The sequence below is a fragment of the Schistocerca americana genome, chromosome 1 (genome assembly GCF_021461395.2).
Source record: "Schistocerca americana isolate TAMUIC-IGC-003095 chromosome 1, iqSchAmer2.1, whole genome shotgun sequence".
In the NCBI taxonomy this organism is placed as follows: Eukaryota; Metazoa; Arthropoda; class Insecta; order Orthoptera; family Acrididae; genus Schistocerca; species Schistocerca americana.
Window position 1 is genome coordinate 257,414,233 of NC_060119.1, and position 25,653 is coordinate 257,439,885.

At 41.8% G+C, this 25,653-nt stretch overlaps 1 protein-coding gene across 1 annotated transcript in view; it reads left to right on the forward strand.

Annotated features, from left to right (window-relative positions):
* The window catches only part of LOC124564815 (inter-alpha-trypsin inhibitor heavy chain H4-like), a 208,243-nt gene that overhangs the window by 37,637 nt on the left and 144,953 nt on the right, over positions 1–25,653 (forward strand). The window contains exons 2-4 of the mRNA XM_047131013.1: positions 8,900–9,066; positions 14,185–14,295; positions 17,630–17,768. Coding sequence (XP_046986969.1) covers positions 8,900–9,066; positions 14,185–14,295; positions 17,630–17,768 — 417 coding nt within the window. The remainder of the gene's footprint in view (positions 1–8,899; positions 9,067–14,184; positions 14,296–17,629; positions 17,769–25,653) is intronic.

The window sequence follows — 25,653 nt, forward strand, 5'->3', positions numbered from 1 at the left end:
GCCTCGGGCATGGATGTGTGTGATGTCCTTAGGTTAGTTAGGTTTAAGTAGTTATAAGTTCTATGGGACTGATGACCTCATATGTTAAGTCCCATAGTGCTCAGAGCCATTTTTGCAACAGGAAGAGAGGGCGTGGGTGCACGTTGGTATCCCTATTAATGAATGAGCGTCACTTGAAGTATGAAAGCAAAATTAGCTGTGAGGTTGGCAATATTTGCCTCTATGATCTCTGCCCTTTCTTGCTTCACCACGACTAGTGGCAGTTATGATGTTTTAATTGAGACATTTTCCTTGTGTTGAGTCACACTATCCCGTGCCCTAAGTGAGCCACAAACGCCGAAAAATGATCTCCTCTGAGTGGGGCGTAATGACAGATGGCGGTGACTTCCGGTCAGGACACTGCCGTGGTAATACCTGTCAGGCACTCTCCTTTCATTTTTTTCGGTAATTATCATACAATTTCATTCGTCTTTGGTGTATCTAAATTTTCCCTAACATATTAATCTGATGGAGTATTAGGGTTAGGGTGAACCACTGATTGATATCATAGTACTCGCACGACATGTGCAGAAGTACTAGAATTAAACTCAGCTATAGAGACAGATTTTTGGACGCTGGAGGTGGCCATTGCTGTAGGGGCAGCTTCAGAACTTGCCCAGAACAGCAAGCGATTGCGAAGATTCCGTTGTAGTCACTGAAGCGGACCGTGGGCATGGCAGTGCAGTAGTTTATGGGCCGCCATTCTGGCGGCTAGCCTTGTTCCGCTGTTATCCAAGAAAGAGTGTGGGAACGCCGTGGATGAATGCGAAATGACACTTCTTTAGAAACTGGCGGCGCCGGGCATCCTGGTGCCAGCCTAACCACTTTGTTAGTGAGTAGACATGTTGTGGGAGCCTGGTTTCCTTACCCCGTGTGCGGGTCCTGCTGCAGCGGGGTCAGGCTGGTGCCTGCCTAATGCGTTTATCAGAAGAACAGCGTACATCGGAACGACGAATGTCTCCTGATGTCGTGTTTCTTAGATGCCACCATGCCCCGCCAAAACGGCGCCCACTAAATGGTTTTAAAGACGAGACGAAGTTTGTTGTCATTAGGCAGCTTCCCTTATCTTGTGAAATGCGCCGGGGGTTTGGTTGCAGGACCTCCAGGCATTGTCTGCTGTTTTTTCAGAGAACAGAATGTGTACTGCACTGGAATGGTTGGTTAAGAAAGATCAGGTCTCCTTGCTAGAAAACATGATAGGCACAGTAACCACTGCTGGACCATGACAGGTTTATTGAAGGATATCGGGGGGAACGGCTGTTTTTCGGAAGGTTTCGAGCAAAACGGAGAGGCAGGGACTTGCTTCTCGGCCGTCATGGAGTACAGTCGCTAGAGCTCTTATGTTTGTTTATATGGAGAGAGCAGATAGTTGTAAACACGTCCCGACACCCGGACGAAACTTTATATTTTCGTGGACATGAGACAATCACCGGTTAACATAGGATCATCTGCCGCAGTACGACGCTTTGGCAGCGTCTGCACGCAGATGACAGTATCTCGTCTTTCGACAGATATATCGGTAAAGTTGCGTAGCTTCTGCAAATTCAGAAGCTTCTCAATCATTTTCACGACCATCTCTTTTCATACCAGCATTGTACTTGCAATAGTCATTCCCAGTGTCTACTGTATGCTTAATTGTATCTTGACATGAGAGACCAATCAATGGAACAATACAGCAGTGTGTGCTTGCCTATATTGACATCCTTCCACTCACAACAGCCAGTCTCATCTACACGTAAATCCAGTTAGGCTCCCCAAGTATATTGCCAACCAACCTGAGATCATGTTAATGAAATGTTACACAGTTGAAGTTTCTATTTATATGTTTGTTCTCTCTTGACTTTGATATTAGTTAATAAAGCTCTTTGTGATATTGTAGATCCTTGTTATTAATTTTTCAGTGATATGCCTTCTCATTCGATATGAAGTCATTTATTTTTTGTTGGTTTGATGTAATTAAATCAATTTTATGTCTAGTTAGCCAACTCAGGGGTGATCCACCATACTCAGTTCACTGTTTAACGCCAGATTTCCTCTCGCTATCGATAAATGTGGCACCTCTTGGGTATGGTGTTTTTGACTTTTTAGTCGTTTGGCAGACGGGGGACTGCCTCCAACATGAGTTTGCAACCCTCCTCTCACCTCCGAACCAAAGGAACCCAATCAGCTCAGGGAACAATGCTGCAAATTGTGAGCTCTGCTTGCACCCCACCTGCAAGACCAGCAACCTTCATTACCTCCGACAGTAGCCTGTATGAAATGAGGATGGCCTCAGAATCCGTAACTCGGACGTCGTTGGTGCCAATGTGAGCTGCGACATACAGATTATTGCACCCTGCATGCTCCACATTTCGGATGAGGCCCACTGGCTGACATAGCGAGTACACACTGGCTTTCTTTCCAATTCTCTAAAAGCTCAAAAATGCTATTATCGAAATATCTACTGTAAATTACGAGCCCTGATACTGAACGATTAAGGGCAAAGGCGGATCTTTCAGCTCTAATTTAGCTGAAAAATTGCAGAAAATATTGATAGAGTTGCTATAACGTTTTATATCATCGATAGCTGTCAACCATCCGAGTTTTTTTCATGATACCGTTATACACAACCTTTGTGGTCAATTCTCCTTGGAAATTCCACAACTCATATTTGTCCAAATTTTCATAGCCAAACGAAGGGCGTGAAATGGGCAAATGGGGTATCGAAGTCGCCAGTGTGAAGTCAAGTTCTGCAAAAAAAGATTTAAATGATTGAAAGTAATTAGGGTAATTAAGAAAAACTTAAATAATCCAATGAGGGAGAAGATTGTCAGAATTTTTCTACTCAAATGAGCAACGAGAAAACGAAAGATGTGTTCTCAAATTGACCAGCATGAGGCCAAGTTTTGTAAAATTAGTATTTAACTACTTGAAACTAACCATGGTAGTTAAGAAAAACTTATTTATTTATTTGAGAGAAAACTGAAATATTTGAGCCACAGTGCTGCTGCCTTTGTAAATGAAGTGTCAAAAAAATCAAATCACAACATAAATTGAATCTTCTGTCTTTTTCATGATCCATATTCTTATAGTAATAGTAACCGACGTATAAAAAAAGCATAAAAAAACAGTGAAATATTTTTTGAAACAATTTGCCTACAAGTAAGCAAAATGTAGATTAGAGCAATATTTAACACGCCATTAAATGATGTCGAAATTACTTACAGAAAATAGTATGCTGATTGACAATTTAAAGCTCAGTGTTCAGCTTAGAATCTTGGAATTTTAAAGGGTAGCACAGAATATCTGTCTGGTTGAATTTAACTCATTGGACTTCTTGTGCCATTGACAAATGACAGTCTCATCTGCTGTACGTGTCACTCTGCAGTACTTCATATGCTTCCCAAACCTAACTTTTTTCTTCCTTTTAGATAAGTCATATCACAAAACATTTGACTGGACATTTTAGTTTTTATTTTCATTTATTAATCTTGATGGGAGTGGTGCTGAAGCAATGCTACAAAGCTGTCCAGACGAGTTACAATCCAGCAACAACTCTTTGGTTCCATCCGATTGCACATCAGGTCTTCCCCCAAACCTCCCAACTTTCCTTCCCCTCCAAATTTCCCCATTACTTTTCTCCTTATACATTACATCGCCTTGTCTCCATCGAACCTTCACATCACAACCCCCCCCCCCCTCAAACCTTTATTTACACCCACATCCTAGGACCTTACAAAACCTCTAACCTACCCTCTCCTAGCCCCGTTCTTTGCCATTGTAGGTCCTTCCAAAACCAATTTATGGACAGTGCTCCTTTTCTAACAATTTCCTCCTTTCTCTTCTGTTTCAAAACGAGCAGGGAAGTCAGCAGCAATATTTTTTTAGATAGCATCAAAGAAAATAATTACTTCAATATAAAAACACGTGTAAGTATCTCACACTTGAATCAAATTCAATAAACGTATGGAACTGAAAGTTTTTCCACTGAATGTTAACTGCTGATAGCCCACCACGGCCTTGAAGAGAGGTGAAAGAGAGGTGAAACAACAATGAAGATGAAAACAGGCGCCAAGTGGGAGAGGATTCATTGACAAATAAACATAGCATGTATGAGAAGTGGTGCTACTAGTTGGATCTAGAGAATGGTAGACAGTTCACATTGATCCACTTTGCATTTCTACTGATATCAAAACACGTGAAGTATAAAGGTTGCTTGATGTCTGTTGTGGCTATTAACCCACGCAACAGTCTACCGTCATACTGCATCCCGAATGCGCTAATGCAATGCCCATGATTTCACAGTCTTTCATTAGCGCACAAAGACTCTTTGAATCTTGTACCGGACTTTGATGTACAAGAGCGTTCAGGTGCTTGAAAGTCTAGTGGATTTACCTGCAGAGAAGAGGCCAGAGAATTGGTCTGCTCCTTCCAATACATCTGTCACTGTGTGTGTTACTTAGAAACCGATACATATTAATGGTGAAATGAGGATGAGCTTCCTGGTGCATTAATTAAATGTTTCGCTGCAGTGATAAAAGCGCATCTTCTAGGAAAACAGGTGAAGTATCTGTAAGAAAGCATCCTGTTTTCAGCGTTGGTGGAAATATCTAGGATTTAACAAACAGTCAACCAGACGTAACAAAGACGACATCTTGAATATTTCAAGGCAGAAAGAGTTTCATGTGGCATTCTAGTAGATTCTATTCCAATGTGTTTCTAAATATTAATATACTACAAAATGTTTAGGAACCTAGTTCTAAAATAGACCCAAAGCGTTTCTGGGGCTATATCCATGTAACATATTTCTCTCTCCTCTTTGTGAGGAGTATTACTGCTTATACTAAGCGTAGCCATTAAGCTATAATAACTCTGAAAAAATCGAGCTGTGACCATGAAAGATGATGACATATTCATCCTGCAGTGAAGCAATTTTCCCAAACGATGACTGACATGGCGGAGACCTTGGTTGTAGGGATCAGCATTCCGACAGTTTAGGAAGCGCTCCACCACGAAGTCTACGTCGTCGTCATTCTGGAAATGCTTGACACGCAATGGTTCAAATGGCTCTGAGCACTATGGGACTTAACTTCTGAGGTCATCAGTCCCCTAGAACTTAGAACTACTTAAACCTAACTAGCCTAAGGACATCACACACATCCATGCCCGAGGCAGGATTCGAACCTGCGACCGTAGCGGACGCGCAGTTCCGGACTGTAGCCCCTAGAACCGCTCGGCCACACTGTCCGGCGTGTCAATCAATGGTTTCTTCGTATAAGGAGAGAGGGAGATCTAGCTGGATACGATGTCAGGATGACCACATTTTGATTACTGAAAGAATCATCATGTGTGATCGTGTCTTGTGGAGAATGAGCTGCTTCGTTGGAAAAATTGGTGGAAACGATTTATAAGGTTTTCAAACTTTGGGAAACATACAGTTTGTAGTAGTAAGAAACAGAGAAGCTCCCTCCCCTAGCAGGTGAGCATTCCCCTCCGTCAAGCCTTAATTCAAATTTTGTACCTTTTCAATTTTTACAAAAGTTGGTTCATTTTTAGAACACGTCTATTACGACAAAAAATGGTTTTGTATTTAGAAAACTTTCTGTATACCTGTTAAATACAAACACAACATTTTGTTTATAATGTCAGTGAATATGGGATAGTGAGATTTCGTAAATGTCTCCAAACCCTCCATCTGTAACAAAGAACTTCGCTTCGTTATTGTCAATATTCCTTTTAGGTACTTAACTGAAAAGACCGTATAATGAAGACTTGTTTTGTTTTTCTCATGCTTCCACTGCTGTCAAACAGACATAGGTATGCTAGGCAATTCGTACGTTAACCAGTCTTTTAACTCATCAGGTGAATGAATCGTTTGCAATATTCTCTGTCAAGTCTGTCCTACCCTGGACCACTTATGTGTCAGAGGTTCAAATTTTGTAGACAAAGTTCCTATTGTTTGAAGAACTTGTTCACCAACTCACACAACTTCGTGGCGTTTTACGTCCTCAGAAGCAACTAACCCAGATGTTACTGAATACAACTGTTTCATGTACAAAACGAGAGTGTTGTTGCAGCCGTAAGTTAAATGTTCTGCGAATTTTTTCATAAATTTCTGTCTTCCCACTTCACACTCAAAATGTTGATAACTGGAGACAGAATGTACATTTCAGTACTGTTCCTTTGCTTAACACATGTGACGGGCTTTTGGTATACCACAAATTCAACTATTCAACACACTGTAGGTGATACCTCTGTCATATGGAACACCACCAACACTCTTCAAGTTCTTCATATAATAGTTTTTGGAGAGCTTTTGTCCTTCAAGATCTAAGACACTTTTTTAGCACGTATGAAACAGTCTTCTTTGAAATTGAATGGATAAGAGGAAGACGACCTTAAACTTCCGTAGCTAACTTGTGCAGCTTTCCGGTTAATTAGTTTCTTTGTATTACGTTGCTTAATACTTTCACGTTGACATATCTTCATTCACTTCAATCATTTCAACGTTTTGTAGAAGACTATGAGCCTCATCCTTCCGTTCCTTGCCGAGACGTGTCAAAGTTTCCACCTCTTCTTCACTTTCAACAGCTCTCTTTCTGGAACAGATTTAGCGCAAATGAAACAGGTAATAGACTCCAGTGTTAGTCTTCTCTGAGTCCACAGAAAAGATAGTAAGAAGAAACAATAGCGGAACTGTTTCGCATGGCTTATGTAAGTACACGATGCAAACTGTATTATACTGGAAACGTATAGCGGAAAACGGCAACGACTGTGGTAGGGGATCGGTGAGTGAATGGGAACTTGCCGTTATCATCGTTGGGGAACTAACCCCGATGTCAGAAATACTGAGCTAGGACTGTTGATATTTTTAAAAATATAGGGAATCCGATACATCGATATTTTAAACGATATCGAAATGGCCCCCGAAATATCTAAAGACCTAACGTTATGATATATTGACGGAAAAAATATCGACGTACCGGGAAAAAAAGTAGCTTGTACATTGTAAATATACAGCCAGTTCTAGAGCTGTATATTTAAGTTTTGATTTATTATTAGATATTCTGTACATCAACAAGCTAGCAGCCTGCTTATCGCACCTCAAAGCAAGAAATGAAATGAAAACGATGCACGTTCACCTGGCGTTAATTACTTTGGTAACCATGGTAAGTGCAGGTAAGTGTCATAATAAAAGGTGTCCGATGTGTCTGTCGTTCGGTTTCGTCTCATACTGGGTTTGTCTGGAACACCTCATGTCGACTTCCTTCTTTTTTCGTTTCTTCAAACGCCAGCGACGTAGCAGTTGAACTGTCAAAATCTTATTTGTGCCATCTACACTAATAGTCAAAGAGAAAGACGGGAGGTGATGAAAGCTCAAAAAGTAGTATGACTCCACCACACAATGAAAATAAAATTATGTTCTGCTACAATTTCAAAAGAACAACTTCAAATATTTATCGAAAATTACGAAAAAAATATATTACATAAAAGCAATATCGCCACTATGTATGGCCATTTTGACGTCGATATATCCATATATGGGAAAAACTGCCGTTACTATAGGTCGATATTTTTTGGAAAAATATAGAGTAACGATATCTCGATATTTTATCAACATCCCCGGACTAAACAAACACAATAAATTTCATCAAGTTGAAAATATACGAAATTTTTGCATATAATTTATTACTGTTTTCATTTACATAACTAATCACACTCATCTCTAACTATTCTAACTATTTGTATAGCTTAAAATGTGCACGAAGCCTTTTTGTATAGAATTTATCGGCAAGTATTAACTGTAATTACAGTTACCTTCTAAAAATGAACCATTTTGCGCATAATTTAAAAAACAAAAAACCGAAGGAATTTACTTGTGGTGGGAGCAAAAGAGGGTCGGATCTTCCATAAGGACGGGGAAGGGTGGGAGGAAGAAACTTTTCTGTTTCTTACTTCTATACTCGTATGAGTTTTTTTTACGAAGTTTCGATACTTATCTCCCACATTTCCTTCCTTTTTTTCATCTGATTTACCTGCGGTGTTTGGACAGTCCCCGGTAACCTCTTCAGGAAATTACGGTAGTACGCATCTGCGAGGATTTACCCCTTGAAAGCACTTCGCGGCAATCACCCCCTAGCCCCCCCCCCCCCCCCAGAAAAGAGACAAAAAAAACCACTATTACTTTCGCCTCGTCACTAGGTGGACCTAGTGAACAAGCAGCACTCGAGCATTGCGGTGAGGCTGCTAAAACAGTTATCTGGATAGGTCTAACAGAGCTGCATGTCCACTCCTCTCTTCGTTTCGCTGGCCTTTTGAGTAGCCTTCAACATTCGCGGAACTCGGCAGGTGGCGAAGTCCTGTTCAAAATTCCATGCGAGAAGTTGAAATCTGACACCTCACTGATTTTCACGTTTCCCGCTATCGCCTTGATTGTGATACGCTGGGCTTCCAGAACCAGTATCTCCACTTCTGCAGTGACTACTTGGTCGTCACAGAGAGACGGTTTACCACTCCGTTGTCGTCATATGTATGGCCGCACTGGAGGCCCCTGCGCCACCTGATCAACATCCCTTATAACTATACATTGCTGACGTATAGCTTTACCAAAGCAGCACTGACTATTGCAGCGTTGTTCGGATGCAGATACTTCACATTAACAACGGACAGCGCTATTATGTTTTGGTTTATCTGCGGCGTGCTAAAATATGGTGGCGTGGAGATTTCAGTGTGTACCTGAACTGTAGACTTGTACCTGCAAACAAATCAGTTATGGAAATTTGCTCTTTCAGTGTGATAATAGAGCCTTTTGACTACCCCTAGTAACGTACGACGCCCCAGATTGTAGAAGTTAATCGTTATTTTCGTCTTTAATTTCCAGGGGTTTCGTCGACCCGATGTGTACAGCGTACGCGTCTTCGCCGAGGTTCGCAACCGGTACGCCAAGACGCTGATGACCACCAGAGTGGCCAACCCAGCGCGGCGCGCGCAAGAGATAACCTTTGACGCCGTTCTGCCAGACAAGGCCTTCATCTCTGGCTTCGTCATGTGAGTCCACTGAAGCAGCACAAGTTGCCGACGCCGCTCGCTTCACCGCCTTGGATCGTCCCCGTCGTTTTTGCTATATGCTGCGTGTAACGAGAAGAACGGACGATTACTTCTTTTCGGTTCTTTATTCGTATTGTTTTCTATAGTACAGGTAGACCCTGAACAAAGGCTGAAAAATTTTGGCTTTCTCAGTTTCAAGATACATAGAATCAAAATATTAAATTAAATAGGCAAATAAAAGAAAGCTTAGTCGGTCTACCAGTCGCTGCTGTTCTCGGAAAGTGATGAAAGTTTGAATGCTAGAAAGAAAATCACGAATATTTTCGTATTGAAGTTAATGTTTCGAAACTCTGCTCAAAAATCATGTTGTAACGGGGGATCATACCACTATCTGAGCATTACGGATAGTCAGTGCTAAAGGGTGAAAATTGAGGTTGAAGAACTCTATTTTTTGTATTAATTTGTCTGTTTTCAAGCACTACGTGCAAATAAAGGCATATTACGCTGACACAGGCAGCAGATCATCTACTTTCTTCTTTTATAGTATATTATGAATCAACGGTTGTTAAATTACGTCTGTTATAAAAGAGCCAGCCGAGGTGGCCGAGCGGTTCTAGGCGCTACGGTCTGGAACCGCACGACCGCTACGGTCGCAGGTTCGAATCCTGCCTCGGGCATGGATGTGTGTGATGTCCTTAGGTTGGTTAGGTTTAAGTAGTTCTAAGTTCTAGGGGACTGATGACCTCAGAAGTTAAGTCCCATAGTGCTCAGACCCATTTGAACCATTTTTGTCATAAAAGAGACTAAACAAATACCAAAAAATACCAGTTATTCAGAACTAATTTATCGGTATCTGTTTTAACCAGTCGGTTTTCCCGTTTCTAGTCCGGCAGTGGTAAACAGTTCCTCTCCTCACTCACTTCTGCAAGAGGCTGCAATACTAGCATCATGAAAATATTGCCTTATAAGTAGACCCCAGTGTTAACGTTGTTCTGTTATTTTTCTTTGTTCACCGTTTATAAACTGACATTCCCATTTACTTCTGTATTCTAACACTAGTATGAAAATGGAAAATTCTAGTGAAATGCACATACACACGTGACATTCGTATTGTAAACAAGAAAGTAGCGAGAAAGCCCTAGAGTCGGCGAAATTTTATATGCGTAAAGCAAAACGCGTATCATGACGAAAAAATACTTTCAGAGTTGTATGCACAGAGGTTAAACATCAGCTGCATATACAATGGACACAGAAATGAACAGTGTGACAAATATTGTTGTGAAAGCTTCTGTACGCTGACAATAAGAGGCGATTTATAATACTTACAGCACTCGAATCTCGTCCATTTGCAATTGCAATTTTGACGCAATTGTGTTCTTGAAAATTTATTTAGATCAAACAATGGAAGAGGAGAAGAAGGAGGAGATTAGGGTTTAACGTCCCGTCGACAACGAGGTCATTAGAGACAGAGCACATGCATAGATTAGAGAAGGATTGGGGAAGAAATCGGCCGTGCTCCTTCAAAGGAACCATTCCGGTAGTTGTCTGAAGCGATCTAGAGAAATCAAGGAAAACCTAAATCAAGGTGGCGGACGCTGGTTTGAACCGTCGCCCTCCCGAATGCGAGTCCAGTGTGCTGACCACTGTACCACATCGGTCGGTTTTTAGAACAGTGCATACTTTTCTGCTATAAAGTGAGTCACAAGGCACACCCGTCTAGCTGCCGCATTCCTGCCGTGCATATTCTTCTCAGATGCTGACTGTACAGCGAATTGTATTCACAAATGCACCACCACCACCCTGCCCACTTCAACAACAACGTCCTAGACAGGCCAAAATCGTGGAATTTATCTCTCGAACCACAGTATAGCGTTGGACCACAGCATAACAGTCGACCTAGCACATTTTCTACACGGGAAAAGTTTCATTTTGAGTGTATTTTAACAAGGGAAAGTGTTCCCCCATGGAACAACACACGGTTACCACAATATACGTAAAGTGTCGATTGACAGAGGTCTGTACGTCTGTGGAAATCCGCAGATACGTATGTCGTATATCAGCAGATATTTACAGTAATATTCATTTTTTGCAGATACAACCCTGAAGCACTGCAGACATCCTTGGGTCCACCAGTAGATGTCTGCAAAATAAATTACTTTGTGGTTTAAAGTTACAGACTAGCTAATATTACGAATCCCGTGTATTTTTATCGCTAAAGTCATTATTAATACCGACAGCAACGGATTGTAGCTAATTGGTCTGAATGAGCAGTGCGAGGATGTGGCAGCTGCTTTGTTGACATTTAGAAAGGCTAAAGATGGCGACGTGATGATTTCCTGATTTTCTACACAGCTACACTTACATCCTAATTCTATCCTGTTTTGTTTAAATTAACAGTGAACACTTATGTAACTATCAACAGCTGCCACAAAACGATATTAAGGCTGTTCTAATTTTAATAATAAAAACGTGATCCAAGTAAGCTGTATTCTTTTTATTATCTATGTGAATAGCCAATTTCAACACCTGGGTCATTTTTAAACACGCATCTCAAGCTTTCAGTTTTATTTAACATTGTAATACATCACAGGTGCATGTGGACAGGAATACGTCGTACCTCTGTGCATATGTGCCACACAGTGGAATTTTTGCTTATTGGTGTGATCCCTATTTGTGTACAATGTAACTTTCGACATAGCATCAGTCATGTTATTAATTTTTCTCTTAGATAGAATTCTATTCCTCTATTGTTTGGAAAATAACAAACGTCTCACTGACGTAGAGATGTACTGTACAGTTTCACTAAATTTCAATTTTAGTTTCTTTCGCCCGCATCTCGTGGTCGTGCGGTAGCGTTCTCGCTTCCCACGCCCGGGTTCCCGGGTTCGATTCCCGGCGGGGTCAGGGATTTTCTCTGCCTCGTGATGACTGGGTGTTGTGTGGTGTCCTTAGGTTAGTTAGGTTTAAGTAGTTGTAAGTTCTAGGGGGCTGATGACCATAGCTGTTAAGTCCCATAGTGCTCAGAGCCATTTGACCCATTTAATATTATGTTGCGATACCTGGTAACAGGAATTCATTTGACTTGCCAATGTTGATGGAAATATTGTACAGAAAACTTCACAATATCTGTTGAGATAGTTACGATGGAAAACTGTAACTTAAGGAACGTATGAAGAACATGAGAGACCATGTTGTATTGAAATCTAGTCACGATCGGCCGCTACGTTCCCGGGTTCGATTCCCGGAGGGGTCAGGGATTTTCTCTGCCTCGTGATGACTGAGAGTTGTGTGATGTCCTTAGGTTAGTTAGGTTTAAGTAGTTCTAAGTTCTAGGGGACTGATGACCTAGATGATGAGTCCCATAGTGCTCAGAGCCATTTGAACCGGTTTTTTTCGGCCGCTACGTTCTTTATGGAATTCAAATTACGAAGTCCGACTTCAGCCGACGAAACTTCAGACCAGGCATTAGCATATTGCCAGAGCTCCAACCTACCGATCAGACTAGAAGGCTTCACAAAACTTGTAATAACAGGCTTGTGGATGAGGACAAGAAACACGCAGATGCGGATTGTATTTTTCTTATCCGTGCAGACGTGTAGCGATGGAACGTAGTCTGCAATGCGGATGGGAGCATTTAACTGCACTACAGGCCATTAAAATTCCTACACCAAGAAGAAATCCAGATGATAAAACATTGGACAAATACATTATACTAGAACTGACATGTGATTAGATTTTCACGCAATTTGGGTGCATAGATCCTGAGAAATCAGTACCCAGAACAACCACCTCTGATCGCAATAACGGCCTTGATACGTATAGGCATTGAGTCAAACACAGCTTGGATGGCGTGTGCAGGTACAGCTGCCCATGCTGCTTCAACACGATAACACAGTTCATCAAGAGTAGTGACTGGCGTATTGTGACGAGCCAGTTGCTCGGCCACCATTGAGCAGACGTTTTCAGTTGGTGAGAGATCAGGAGAATGTGCTGGCCAGGGCAGCAGTCGAACATTTTCTGTATCCAGAAAGGCCCGTACAGGACCTGCAATATGCGGTTGAGCATTATCCTGCTGAAATGTAGGGTTTCGCAGGGATCGAATGCAGGGTAGAGCCACGGATCGTAACACATCTGAAATGTAACGTCCACTGTTCAAAGTGCCGTCAATGCGAACAAGAGGTGACCGAGACGTGTAACCAATGGCACCCAGTTCCATCACGCCGGGTGATACACCAGTATGGCGATGACGAATATGCGTTTCCAATGGGCGTTCACCGCGATGTCGCCAATCACGGATGCGACCATCATGATGCTGTAAAGAGAACCTGGAGTCATCCGAAAAAATAACGTTTTGCCATTCGTGCACCCAGGTTCGTCGTTGAGCACACCATCGCAGGCGCTCTTGTCTGTGATGCAGCGTCAAGGGTAACCGCCCCGCCATGGTCTCCGAGCTGGTAGTCCATGCTGCTGCAAACGTCATCGAACTGTTCGTGCAGATGGTTGTTTTCTTACAAACGTCCCCATCTGTTGACTCAGGGATCGAGACGTGGCTGCACGATCCTTTACAGCTATGCGGATAAGATGCCTGTCATTTCGACTGCTAGTGATACTAGGCCGTTGGGATGCAGCACGGCGTTCCGTATTACCCTCCCGAATCCACCGATTCCATATTCTGTTAACAGTCATTGGATCTCGACCAATACGAGCAGCAATGTTGCGATACGATAAGCCGCATTCGCGTAGGCTACAATCCGACCTTTATCAAAGTCGGAAACGTGATGGTACATATTTCTCCTCGTTGCACGAGGCATCATAGCAACGTTTCACTACGCAACGCCGTTTAACTGCTGTTTGTGTATGAGAAATCAGTTGGAAACTTTCCTCATGTCAGCATGTTGTAGGTGTGAATGCTCTGAAAAGCTAATCATTTGCATATCACAGCATCTTCTTCCTGTCGATTAAATTTCGTGTCTGTAGCACGTCATCTTCGTGGTGTATCAATTTTAATGGCCAGTAGTGTACATTACCGATCCAACTAGGATTATGATCGTCTATAATCTTTAGAACTTGCAATAAATTGCATGGCATTAATAGTTTGTGACGCCAGTGTTGTTGCAGTGAGATGGACGGCAAAGCCTACCACGCGTACGTGAAGGGCAAAGAGGAGGCTCGCAGAGAGTACCATGAGGCGGTGGCGCAGGGTCGCGGAGCAGCACACGTGGCCGTCAGGTAAGTCTCTGGTCCACGTGGCGCCTAAGACCAGCAGTTGTCAGCCTGTAATACAGTCTCTTGTTGAATTTAAACACAGAACACCGTGTCTAGTCACTTTTTAAATGTTTATTTTATTCCCATAAACCAGTTTTTGAGCCTTCTCAGGCTCATCAGATGGGGCATGCAGCATACGCGTTACATCTTTAATTTCATAGCGCGGTGGTATGCCTCTGTGATAATAAGATAGGAAACACTTAAAGGTTTCGTCACGAATGGTAATTATACGTCAAGTTGTGCTCAGAAATGAATTCCATTATTTACTGTAGGATGGTCAACATTGTTATTAGTATTCATCTGACACTTTTCATTTTAACTGCCTGTTGACTTCGTATTGGTCACCACAAATAAGTTGTACAACTCACGTATATTACAAAGACCTTCACAATAAAAAGTAACATCTCTCTCAGAAACAGGTCTCTGGTTTTTATGTACATAGTATTATTGATGTGTGGGCAAACATATTGATCTAAAACGCTGTTAATACGAATCTTGGCGGACTTTTCGTGGCACCCAGTATTTATAGTGACAATAGGGAATTTAAATGGAGGCTTCCGTATGGACACTAAATACAGTACCACTCATACTGCTCTCGTAAATAACCGAATTCGTTTTTCCTCACATCATTCTTATTCATGGTGACACACTAATCTGCTTCCTATCTTCCTGTCACGTAGCCAGTTCCCAGCATGAAACAAAACAAAAAACAAAAAAACAAAAAATGTAATTTACGTTTGACTACTGTGACGATGGGCCTGAAAATGCTCGTAAGCTGTGGTGATAAACAGTTATTTTGAAACAGACTAGTTGCAGCGGTTCTTTATTTCTATTCAGTTACTACACAGTCACCTGATCTAAACTGTACATAGTCTATAAGCTGAAACAATTCGTTGTTAAATGGTGAAACTGGACAAACACCAATACTAGGAGCTATGTGTACTACCAATATACATTCAGACCTAAAGAGCTAGTCCCATACAGTAAGGATAGTGGTTGACAGAATATCGTCGAAACTATATGACGCAACAGCAGCGGTAGTTGGACTGTTACTGCAAAGAAAACAAGCGAAACGTACACTGAACTTGTCACCGATTATTGTCATTATTTGCTTGACTGTAGAGCAGACTTATAAGTAACAAATGTTTTTAAAGAAATTCGGCTTCTCAAACCTTTTCCAGAACGCAAATTCAAAGTTTTACGAGACTATTTAAAACCATACTAAAGCGCTACTCTCCAAGCAGCGGCATTAAAGGCAGCCAGCTGAGATGGCATACAAGAAATTTGTCCGTCTCCTTTCTTAAATTTCTTTTCTTTATGCTTCATCTTTCACTAAACACTCGTATGATGATCTTTCAGACATCCTGAGCGGTTATGAAATGCTAATCAACTATTGGTGCAGCTTCACACCGATTCGTGCTGGAATACGTCGAGTAATAAGTGTTCATTTCATCAAGACCCGTTTTTATAACTCGATTATACCTTTTCACAAATTTAATACTCAAAGTCAAAATTCCCACACTCAAGAAATGAACTTGAAGCAGCAGATGCGGGATTGCACCGCCTTTCATGGCAATGTTCTGGTCGAGATAGTTTGCCATTACTTACTTCCGATCTGTTACGAAGTGTCAAGCGCGTATCTGTGACGCGTGGATGGCCGTGACGAGTGTGTGAACTGTGTCGTATTGAAGTTAGAATGAACAGTCAAGATCCCAATACTATTCGTTTATTAACCGATTTCGGCATGTGTAAATGCCATCTTCAGAATTTTTTGCCCTGCAAGGGTAGGAATAGCACAGTTTACAAACAGTATTATTACATGTGGCTTTAAGCTAAGATACAAAAAATGTGTAGTGAAAATTACATACAGTATATGGCGTTAGAAAATAGAGAAGGGCTATGTCGTTTACCCCTGTGGCCGGTGCTTGCGGCCCTCAATTGTTCCGTGATTCCATGATCGTACACTAACTATGGCTACGGAGTCACGGGCTAAATAGTGAGCAATTCCCACTCTGACTATGGCTTACGTCATCATCAGTGGATGGCAAACGCTTCACAAGAGCTGTATGAAATTTGCACAGTATGTAGCCCGCGTACGAGCACAAAAGATGTCAAACATTATCTAGCATAAGGCAAGTGGTCATTTATGTTAAAACAAAATAAAATATACAAACTTATAAAACAACAAAAGAAGCAATGTAATCTATTGACACTGGTGTGCAAGATAAAAACATCGTTCTTCCCAGTGTTTTGTCGATACGAATAAAACGAGAGAGTGCCAATAATATGCATATAGATATGGCCGCTATTACACTATCAAATTTCTTTGTTAAAGATTTGATCAAAGATGTGATCAAATATTCGTCAAATATATTTGGCAAAGATCTTTCACGTGGCTCTAAAAAGGAGTATTACACTGCCATCAAATTTTTCGTCAAAGATCAAGATGGCTGACTCCAATAACTTGTTATTAACTGCATCAGTTGCTTGTACCACAATTGTGTGCACATGTGGAGGAGATGCGGGGGAAAGAAAGGAAACGTACCTGGGTGAAGCCGCGGGTTTTACGACGACACGATAAAAGCATTCAACATAACTTGTTATGTGAGCTTATAGTGGAGGACGTTAAGAAGTGCATCAATTACTTACGAATGGATGAGCGTACATTTCAGTATGTGCTCAGTGAAGTGTTTCCTCATATCACAAAGCACAATACTCACTTAAGAACTGCTCTATCTGCAGAAGAGAGGCTCACTCTAACACTCCCATTCCTTGCTACAGGAGAGGGTTAGGTTAGGTTAGGTTAGGTTAGGTCAGGTTAGGTCTCCAATCTTCTTAATCTATTTTTGTATTCAGGGCACCCCACGTTGTAAAGCGCCTTATCAGCTTTATACATATCTATTAATTTAGTAGTTGTCGGTACGCACCAACTGTATTTACCAGCAATGTTTATAAAAACACTACACACGACAGAACGCTGCAGAACACGTCACATTTCAGTGAGCAGAAGACAAGCGACTTCTTTGGTGAAATCTACAGCGAGACCCTAGATTTGATCAAATATCGGACGACATTTGACAAAGTTCCCTATTACACCATCAAATATCTTTGACCAAGATTTTTGACAAAGATATTATGTCGCCATTGTTATCCATGGAACATGTAAAAAAAGCAATACAGAATTAAAAATACCTAACAAGTAACTTTGGAATAGTGCACGCAGAACGTTGCGTAATTTAGTCGACATTCGCAAATAAACTTTTCTGAAGGATGATCTGAAAATTCCTTACCATTGCAGTGCACGAGACTCTAACGTGGTGCAAGTGTCTGTGAATGTGGAGGCCCAAACAAAGGTGACCTTTAACCTGACGTACGAGCAGCTGTTGGAGCGGGAGGCGGGCGCCTACCACTTGCGCATCAACCTCAACCCTGGACAGGTGGGCAGTTCTTCTCAGTCACGTCTCTGCTTATTATGCATCTGATGTCTCTACTACTATTCTGCATTGTTTTCTTGCTTTGTTTATTTATTGATTTACTTAACATGGCAAGATTAGAGTATGGAGATCCACAGACATTTATCCACTGGGGAAGAGGGTAGGGGAAAAGGCGGAACGCTCTAAAAGTGCCAACAAACTTAAGTTATGCAGCAACAGGTAGGGCTATAGTACTGACTCACCTAATTCTACAGCTGGCTAGACAAGAAGTGTAGCGGAGTCGCCGGCCGATGTGGCCGAGCGGTTCTAGGCGCTTCAGTCTGGAACTGCGCGACCACTACGGTCGCAGGTTCGACTCCTGCCTCGGGCATGGATGTATGTGATGTCCTTAGGTTAGTTAGGTTTAAGTGGTTCTAAGTTGTAGGGGACTGATGACCTCAGATATTAAGTCTCATAGTGCTCAGAGCCATTTCAACCATTTTGTAGCGGAGTCACGGAAAATATTATTGTAATATGTGAGAATTCTGTAATGAATAAAAGCTCTCCGGAGTTCAGGAAAGAGCAAATGTTCCCTCTTTCTTCCTTGTGGACGGCAGTACACTATGTCATCAAAGTATACGACACCCCCCTCCCCCCCCTTCATAATGCGGAATTGACTACTAGATGTAACGGAAGGCGGACCTGCCATTAAAAAACTAGGCGAGGATTATAATGTTGTCAGTAAACGGCCCATTGCAGGAAGCATTGTAGCGTGCAGAATCAAACAGTGGAACCCACAGCAGATTGCGGCAGCTCATAGCGGTTACTTGTGCACGCTGAGGTGATGATGGGCAGAAGAAGAGCGCAAGGCGATGCCGACTGGGCAGCTAGGTGGCCCAAGCACTAAAACCGGGCCCCCAAGGAAGTTGGCTCACTGTGGATGGAAATTAGACGTGGTGCAAGTAGCAGTTCTGCAGCTAGTGTATTTGGCGGCAACAGCTCTATGAACTCCCATTTCTGGTCGTTTAATGACGTAGACCTCTCCTCACAGCTAGCAACTGACGATGACGATGACCGATACTGCCTGCCTAAAACGGTTAGTATTCTTACAAACTTGGTCCATCATGGTTTACCTAAAGGCAGCTCTTCTCTCTCGTAAGTCACAATACGACCTAGGCCCAAGGCATGGCCATTGAGCAACGATGACATCATTCGCTTTGAGTGGCTTATGCAGAAACACCTAACAGGCTCCTGTACTGTTTCTTACATCATTTTATTATGACATCTCCAGAGTAAGTCATGTGGTTGTTCTGTTGGAAGAGGTGGAGTTGTGGTGCAACATGCCTCTATTCCATGGAATATCTGGTCCATCAGATCGTAGACCATTACATCTCTGGAAAAGGTCTCGACAACACATAACTTGACAACTGTGCACCATGCATTTTCATTCTCCTGATACTAATCCAGCGTGAAACACAATGTTCAGTGGCTGGTTGCTTAGCTAAGTTTTGCTTCCTAAGGTTTACCTGATCAATTGGAAACTGGTTCTCAGGGAGTTTAGGTGAGTGGGTGGTTTTCAGTCTAAAATAGATATAGGCTGCACACAGCAGAGTTGAGGTCACACCAGTGCCTGAAACTGAGACACTCACCACTACAGCTCTGCAACGTCGATCACTACGATATTACTGCACGTGGTGGACTACCTGATCTGCAGTAATGTGTCAGCTTTGAGTTACTTTAAGCTCGCCGCATGTGTAGAAAAAGATGAGTTCCGAGCAGTCATTGAGACAGGTTAGGTTCTGGCTTGGCAGCACTTACGCCGGTTTATCTGGCTCGTACAACAAACGTTGTATCACATTTAGAATGATGGTGACAGATGCGATGGCCTTGAAATGAAAAGTTGGTCCTAAGATGTCACAAGTTGCGCTGCTAATTAACAAGCTGCTGCACTGCAGCTGCAGTCGTATCGCTTCCCCACACTGACCTTGCTTGTAGCGACTCGCAACAATCATTTGCATGTAATGTATCTGATGTTACAATGCTCTTTGAAAATATGTTATAGGGTGCCAGGATATCCTGTGGCTATCTTCTATTTCTGCTCTCCAAGGCTCCATAGGAATAACTGCATCTCGTATGCCTCTAAGTCGGTATGAACCACGAGGGTCAGGCACATCTTTAAGACAAAGACAAAGACAGACTTTATCCTCTGATAAGAGCACTCAATTTTTCACGTCTTTGCAAATTTACATCACTTCATTTGTTTGTATTTGTACATATTTCCCCAAGCCCTCCGATTTTATCAGGTTAGGATGAACTGTGCTACATTTGTACTAGCTACTCGAATCTGGACCAACATATAGAGTCGAGCACAGTCTATGTCGACTCCTACCGTTATGGGATGATAAAATGATTGTAGGATATTGTTTATTCAGCCAGGCGATGAACTACAACCCAGCTGGTAGTTGCTTCTGGTTGTTCTGTAGGTTGTCTAGAAGTACTTTAGGAGGTAACACTGTAGAGCTCAACTGCCCATGCACTGCATGGTCTATGACCTCCTGCAGCCCCTTTACCACCAATCGAGATGTTGTCAGCTAGTGATCAGAAAAGTCTCGCTACTGCTACCCTAGTGCCAGGCATACCTAACCGTTTTCGTATAACATTCACATCATGATTCACCATGTTAATGGCCGTTTTCACATGGCCTGTCAAGTCTACTGTTAGTTTTCACAGCATTCGAGTGTTGGTCAGTACATTCCAAAATTCTCAAGTTCATAGTACGCCACTCAGTCACAACTGTAGTACCATCCGTTGTTTCTGTCACCCGTCCAAGAATGTCATTCAGTCTCATATGTCGTTGGTATCTATGATCCCGAATATCGTTTCTGATAAAACACCTGAACTTCCAAAAACCCTCTCTTACCTCCCTGCAACATACATGGTACCAAATTGACCGCTTGCGGTAACTGTTCACACAGATTTTCGTCGGGGGCATAAGCCTTAATACTCTCCATGCACTTCTTTCAACACCCCCCCCCCCCCTCCTTCTTCTTAGCCTCAAGGGGCAGTTCCGACAACGCCACCTCCAGCCTCCATAATTCGTTTCTCACTTTCCACACATGGTATGCCAATTTTAGCACCAAAAGTGACTGGTTATCAATGCATCTGACCTTCCTCGTTGAAGAGGTACAGCAGTACCAGAACTATGATACGCATCATGGTCGTCCTTGTTGGTGACCTGAAGAAGGAAGCTGTTATCATGCTCCCTTCCCTTTCCAGCTGATCCATTGTCTGTGGTCCACACCCACAAATACAGCATCATTCACATGGAAGCATCTCCCATTGTGTCACCATACACTTTACTTATCAGTTAATTAAAACACAAACTTGCCTCATTCGTACTAATCAAAGTGAACAAATCTCCAGCTATCTACATTAACAAAACTATATCCGAAGCAGAAAAAGATGAAAATTACATAAACAAGATACAATAATTAGCAATAATTCCCTTAATCCTACTCTTCCTACACACATAGCTATAACCGATGAAGACTCTAAACTAACATCTCAAGCAAAATTCCTATATGGTACATGAAAACATAATGTAAATCCCCTTCTTAGAGACTGCATTTGAAGTAAAACATGCTAGCCTACCACTTACTTCCGAAACTTGAATGCTTATGGCATTTCTTGGTCAGCTTGTGTAAGTGTTCCAGGCTCCCTATTTTTCCTTTTATGCCCTCTACTCTTCTTAGGGAATGGTGACTCTACCTGCGGCAACTAATCCAGGACGTCTTGAAGGACGACGATGGAGCTCCACCTGCATAACAGTTTTACTCGTATCCAATGTAACTTTCACCAGCGATGCCATTTCAGCAGCTTGGTACAGGCCCTTCGAACACATTTTGACTGGCTTGTCCTTTGCGAGGTATGAATCGGAAACAGCTTCCTTCAGTCGGAACAAAGCCCAGCTGAGTTCCACCGGTGCACTGCTGAAGATCAGTTTTCGCACGATATTTTCACCAGAAATCCAACCCTAGAATCGCGCAGCACCCTTCATCTACATGGGACAAAACTTTCATACTCTCGCAACTGTTTTGCTCCAATATGAATACCTAACATCGCTGATGCAGCGATTCTGCATCATTATCCCCTACGCCTCGGACCCATATTGTGGAGGATTTATGCTCTTTATCGATTATTACGCCAATTAAACAGCACTCCACTCCTACATACATCTTCGTAGCGTCGACAGTTACTGGGAACAGCGTCCCGTTGGTGTTTCACAACTGATTACCTGTAATTCGTCTTCGCGCATTTTGCCTCTTACTTCCACAATTCTGCCCTTGGTGCCAAAGTAGTCCACACTTTGTACAGAATCGTTCACGATATTTTGTCTGAATATGATACAAACTTCAAACGGATAACACCTTAAATCAGTGGAGAAAACATATCCTTTATCCCATATTCTTGCTACTATGTCAGTCTCTTCACCCTAAATTTGAATCCCGCATTTCGATCTTTCTTTTATTACCGTCGTTACTTCTTCGTTGTATAAACTGAACAGCGGGGGCGAAAGACTACATGCCAGATTACATCCATTTTAATGCGTGCACTTCCATCTTGGTCTCCCACTCTTATTATTCCCTTTTGGCTGTTGTACATATTGTAGATTACCCGTCTTTCTCTATAGCTTACCCCTATTTTTCTCAGAATTTCAAATCTCTTGCGCCATTTCACATTGTCGAATACTTTTTCCAGGTCGACAAATTATATAAGTGTCTTCATTTTTCTTCAGTCTTGGTTCCATTATCAAACGCAACGTCAGAACTGCCTCTGTGGTATCTTAACGTTCCCTAAAACCCGACTCATCGTCATCCAATAGAATCTTAATTTTCTTTTCCATTCCTCTGTATATTATTCTTGTCACCAACTTGGATGCGTGGGGCGTTTAGCCGATTGTGCGATTATTCTTGCACTTGTCGGCTCTTGCAATCTTCTGAATTATGTGGATGATGTTTTCCCAAATGTCTGATAGTATATCGCCACTTTCATACATTCTACACACCGAAAGTCTGATAATATATCGCCGCTTCCATACATTCTACACACCGGTGCAAATGGTCGTTTTGTTTCCACTTGTCCGATGATTTTAAAAATTCAGATGGAATGTTATTTCTCCCTTCCGCCTTACTCGACCTTAAGTAGTCCAAAGCTCTTTTAAATTTTGATTCTAATAATGGATACCCTATCTCTTCTATATCGACTCCTCTTTCTTCTACTGTTATGTCATCAGACAGAACTTCCCCTTCATAGAGGCCTTCAAAATACTCTTTGCACCTATCCGCTCTCTCCTCCACTTTTAACAGTGGTATTCCCATTGCACTCTTAATGTTATCACCCTTTATTTTAAGTTCACCGAAGGTTACTTTGACTTTTCTATATGATTCTTTCCGACAATCATTTCTTTCTTCATTCCTTCACTTTTTTCATGCAGCCATTTCGTCTTAGTTTCCCTGCACTTCCTATTTATTATATTCCTAAGTGAATTATACTTCTAGGTTCGTGAATTTCCCTAAACATATTTGTATTTCTTTCGTCTATCAACTGAAGTATTTCTTCTATTACCAATGGTTTCTACGCAGCTACCTTCTTTGTACCTACGTTACTCTTTCCACCCAACTGCCACCTGAGATATCCTTACCGCAGTATCTATAACCTCAGAGAACTTCAAGCGTATCTCTTCATTTCGTAGCACTTCTGTGGTCCTCTCCTTTATGTATTGACTCTTCTTGACTAATGTCTTCAACTTCAGCCTACTCTACATCACTACTACATTATGATCTGTGTCTCTATTTGCTCCTGAGCACGCCTTACAATCCAGCATCCGATTTCGAAATCTCCTTGTGACCAAGATTTAATCCAACTGAAATCTTCCCGTATCTATCTGTCTGTTCCAAGCATACCTCCTATTCTTGTGATTCTTGAACAGAGTATTCGCTATTACTAGCTGAAGTTTATGGGGAAACTTAATTAGTCTTTCTCCTCTCTCATTGCTAGTACCAAGCCCATACTCTCCCATAACGCTTTCTTCTACTCCTTCCCCTAAAACCGCATTACAGTCTCCCATGACTATTAGATTGTCATTTCCCTTCACATTTGAATTACTCGTTCAATATCTTCGTGTACTTTCTCTTAATCTTCATATTCGGCTTGCGACGTCGAAATGTATACCTGAACTACTGTTGTCGGTGTTGGTTTGCTGCCGAGTCTGATGACAACACCAGTACCACTGAAGTATTTACATTAACTTACTCTCTACCCTACCTTTCTATTCATAACTGATCTTACTCCAATCATAACATTTTCTGCTGCTGTTGTTGTTACCCTATACTTGTCTGACACGATAACTGATCTTACTCCAGTCATAACATTTTCTGCTGCTGTTGATGTTACCCTATACTTGTCTGACACGAAATCCTTGTATTCTTTCCATTTCACTTCACAGACCCCCACTGTATCTACTTTGAGCCTTAGGATTTCCCTTTTCAGATTTTCTAGCTTCCCTGTCACTTTCAAACTTCAGACATTCCACGCAGCCACTCGAAGTACCTTGTCCTTCTGCTGGTTATTCAATCCTTTTCTCATGGTCACCTCCCCTTCGCTGCCCCCTCGCGGAGATCCGCATGGAGGAACCTTTGCCAATGGAGAGACCATCATAACAGTTTATCAATTACAAGCCACGTTTCGTGAGTATACAAATTATGTGTTTTTAATGCAGTGGTGTCTGTTGCCTTCTACGTCCTCATGCCTTTGATAATTGGTGGTTCTTCCGCGTTTAGGGGCAGTTTCCCATTGCAAGGGCAAGAGACTGCCCTAAATCTCTGTCCGCTCCTGCACCCCCTCTGAGAAAGCCGTCGGCAGAATGAGGATGACTTCTTATTCCGGAAGTTTTCGGCCGCGAAAGATCTTTACTTTCAGAGACTGGGAATGATACCTGTTCCTTATTCATGTCAACTCTTATTGGGTTTTCTTGTATCATGTAGCACATATATTATGTTCGTAGTTATAACCGCGAGCCTAACATTTCTTCCACGCGGTCCTTCATTTAACTCTACGTTCACTTGTTACAATGTTTATCAATTCAACTTTAAACTCTTTTCTGGTACCTATATTTTTTACTTTATCTCAGTTGGTGCATCGTTTCACAGCTCTTAGAAATCTTATTTCATATGCTTGAATTCTATTCCTCTATTGTTTGGAAAATGACAAACGTCTCACTGACGTAGAGATATACTGTACAGTTTCACTAAATTTCAATTTTAGTTTCTTTCCACAAACTATTTTTCAAAGTTCCAAGCATATACTGGATTCATGCAAGTTTTTTATCTACCTCTTGGTCTTATGGAAAACTTAGTTGAATTGGAATACAGTTAGCTTTCCACTAGTTCTGATATATTGTCATAAATTACAATTTCTAATCGCTCGTATTCACCTCCTTTAAATGTGGTGACTTTAGTCGTATGGGCAGAGATCTTTGTTTTAAGTTCTTTGCACAGTAAGCTCAGCTCGTGATTGGTGGTTTCCAACAGGTAATTAACTGGGAATCAGTCAATAAACCAGTGCTTATTCGTGTTTCGAATAATATTTATAATCCAGGGTGAACAACTGTATCTATAACACCGGGCGAAAAGTTATACTTGCGTTTAACCTCCTGATTTACGTCGAGTTTATCAGTTACATCTGAACCCGTTTTACTTTTGTTGTTCTATTTCTGTATAAAGGGTGTTACAAAAAAAGGTACTGCCAAACTTTCAGGAAACATTCCTCACACAAAAATAAAGAAAAGATGTTATGTGGACATGTGTCCGGGAACGCTTAATTTCCATGTTAGAGCTCATTTTAGTTTCGT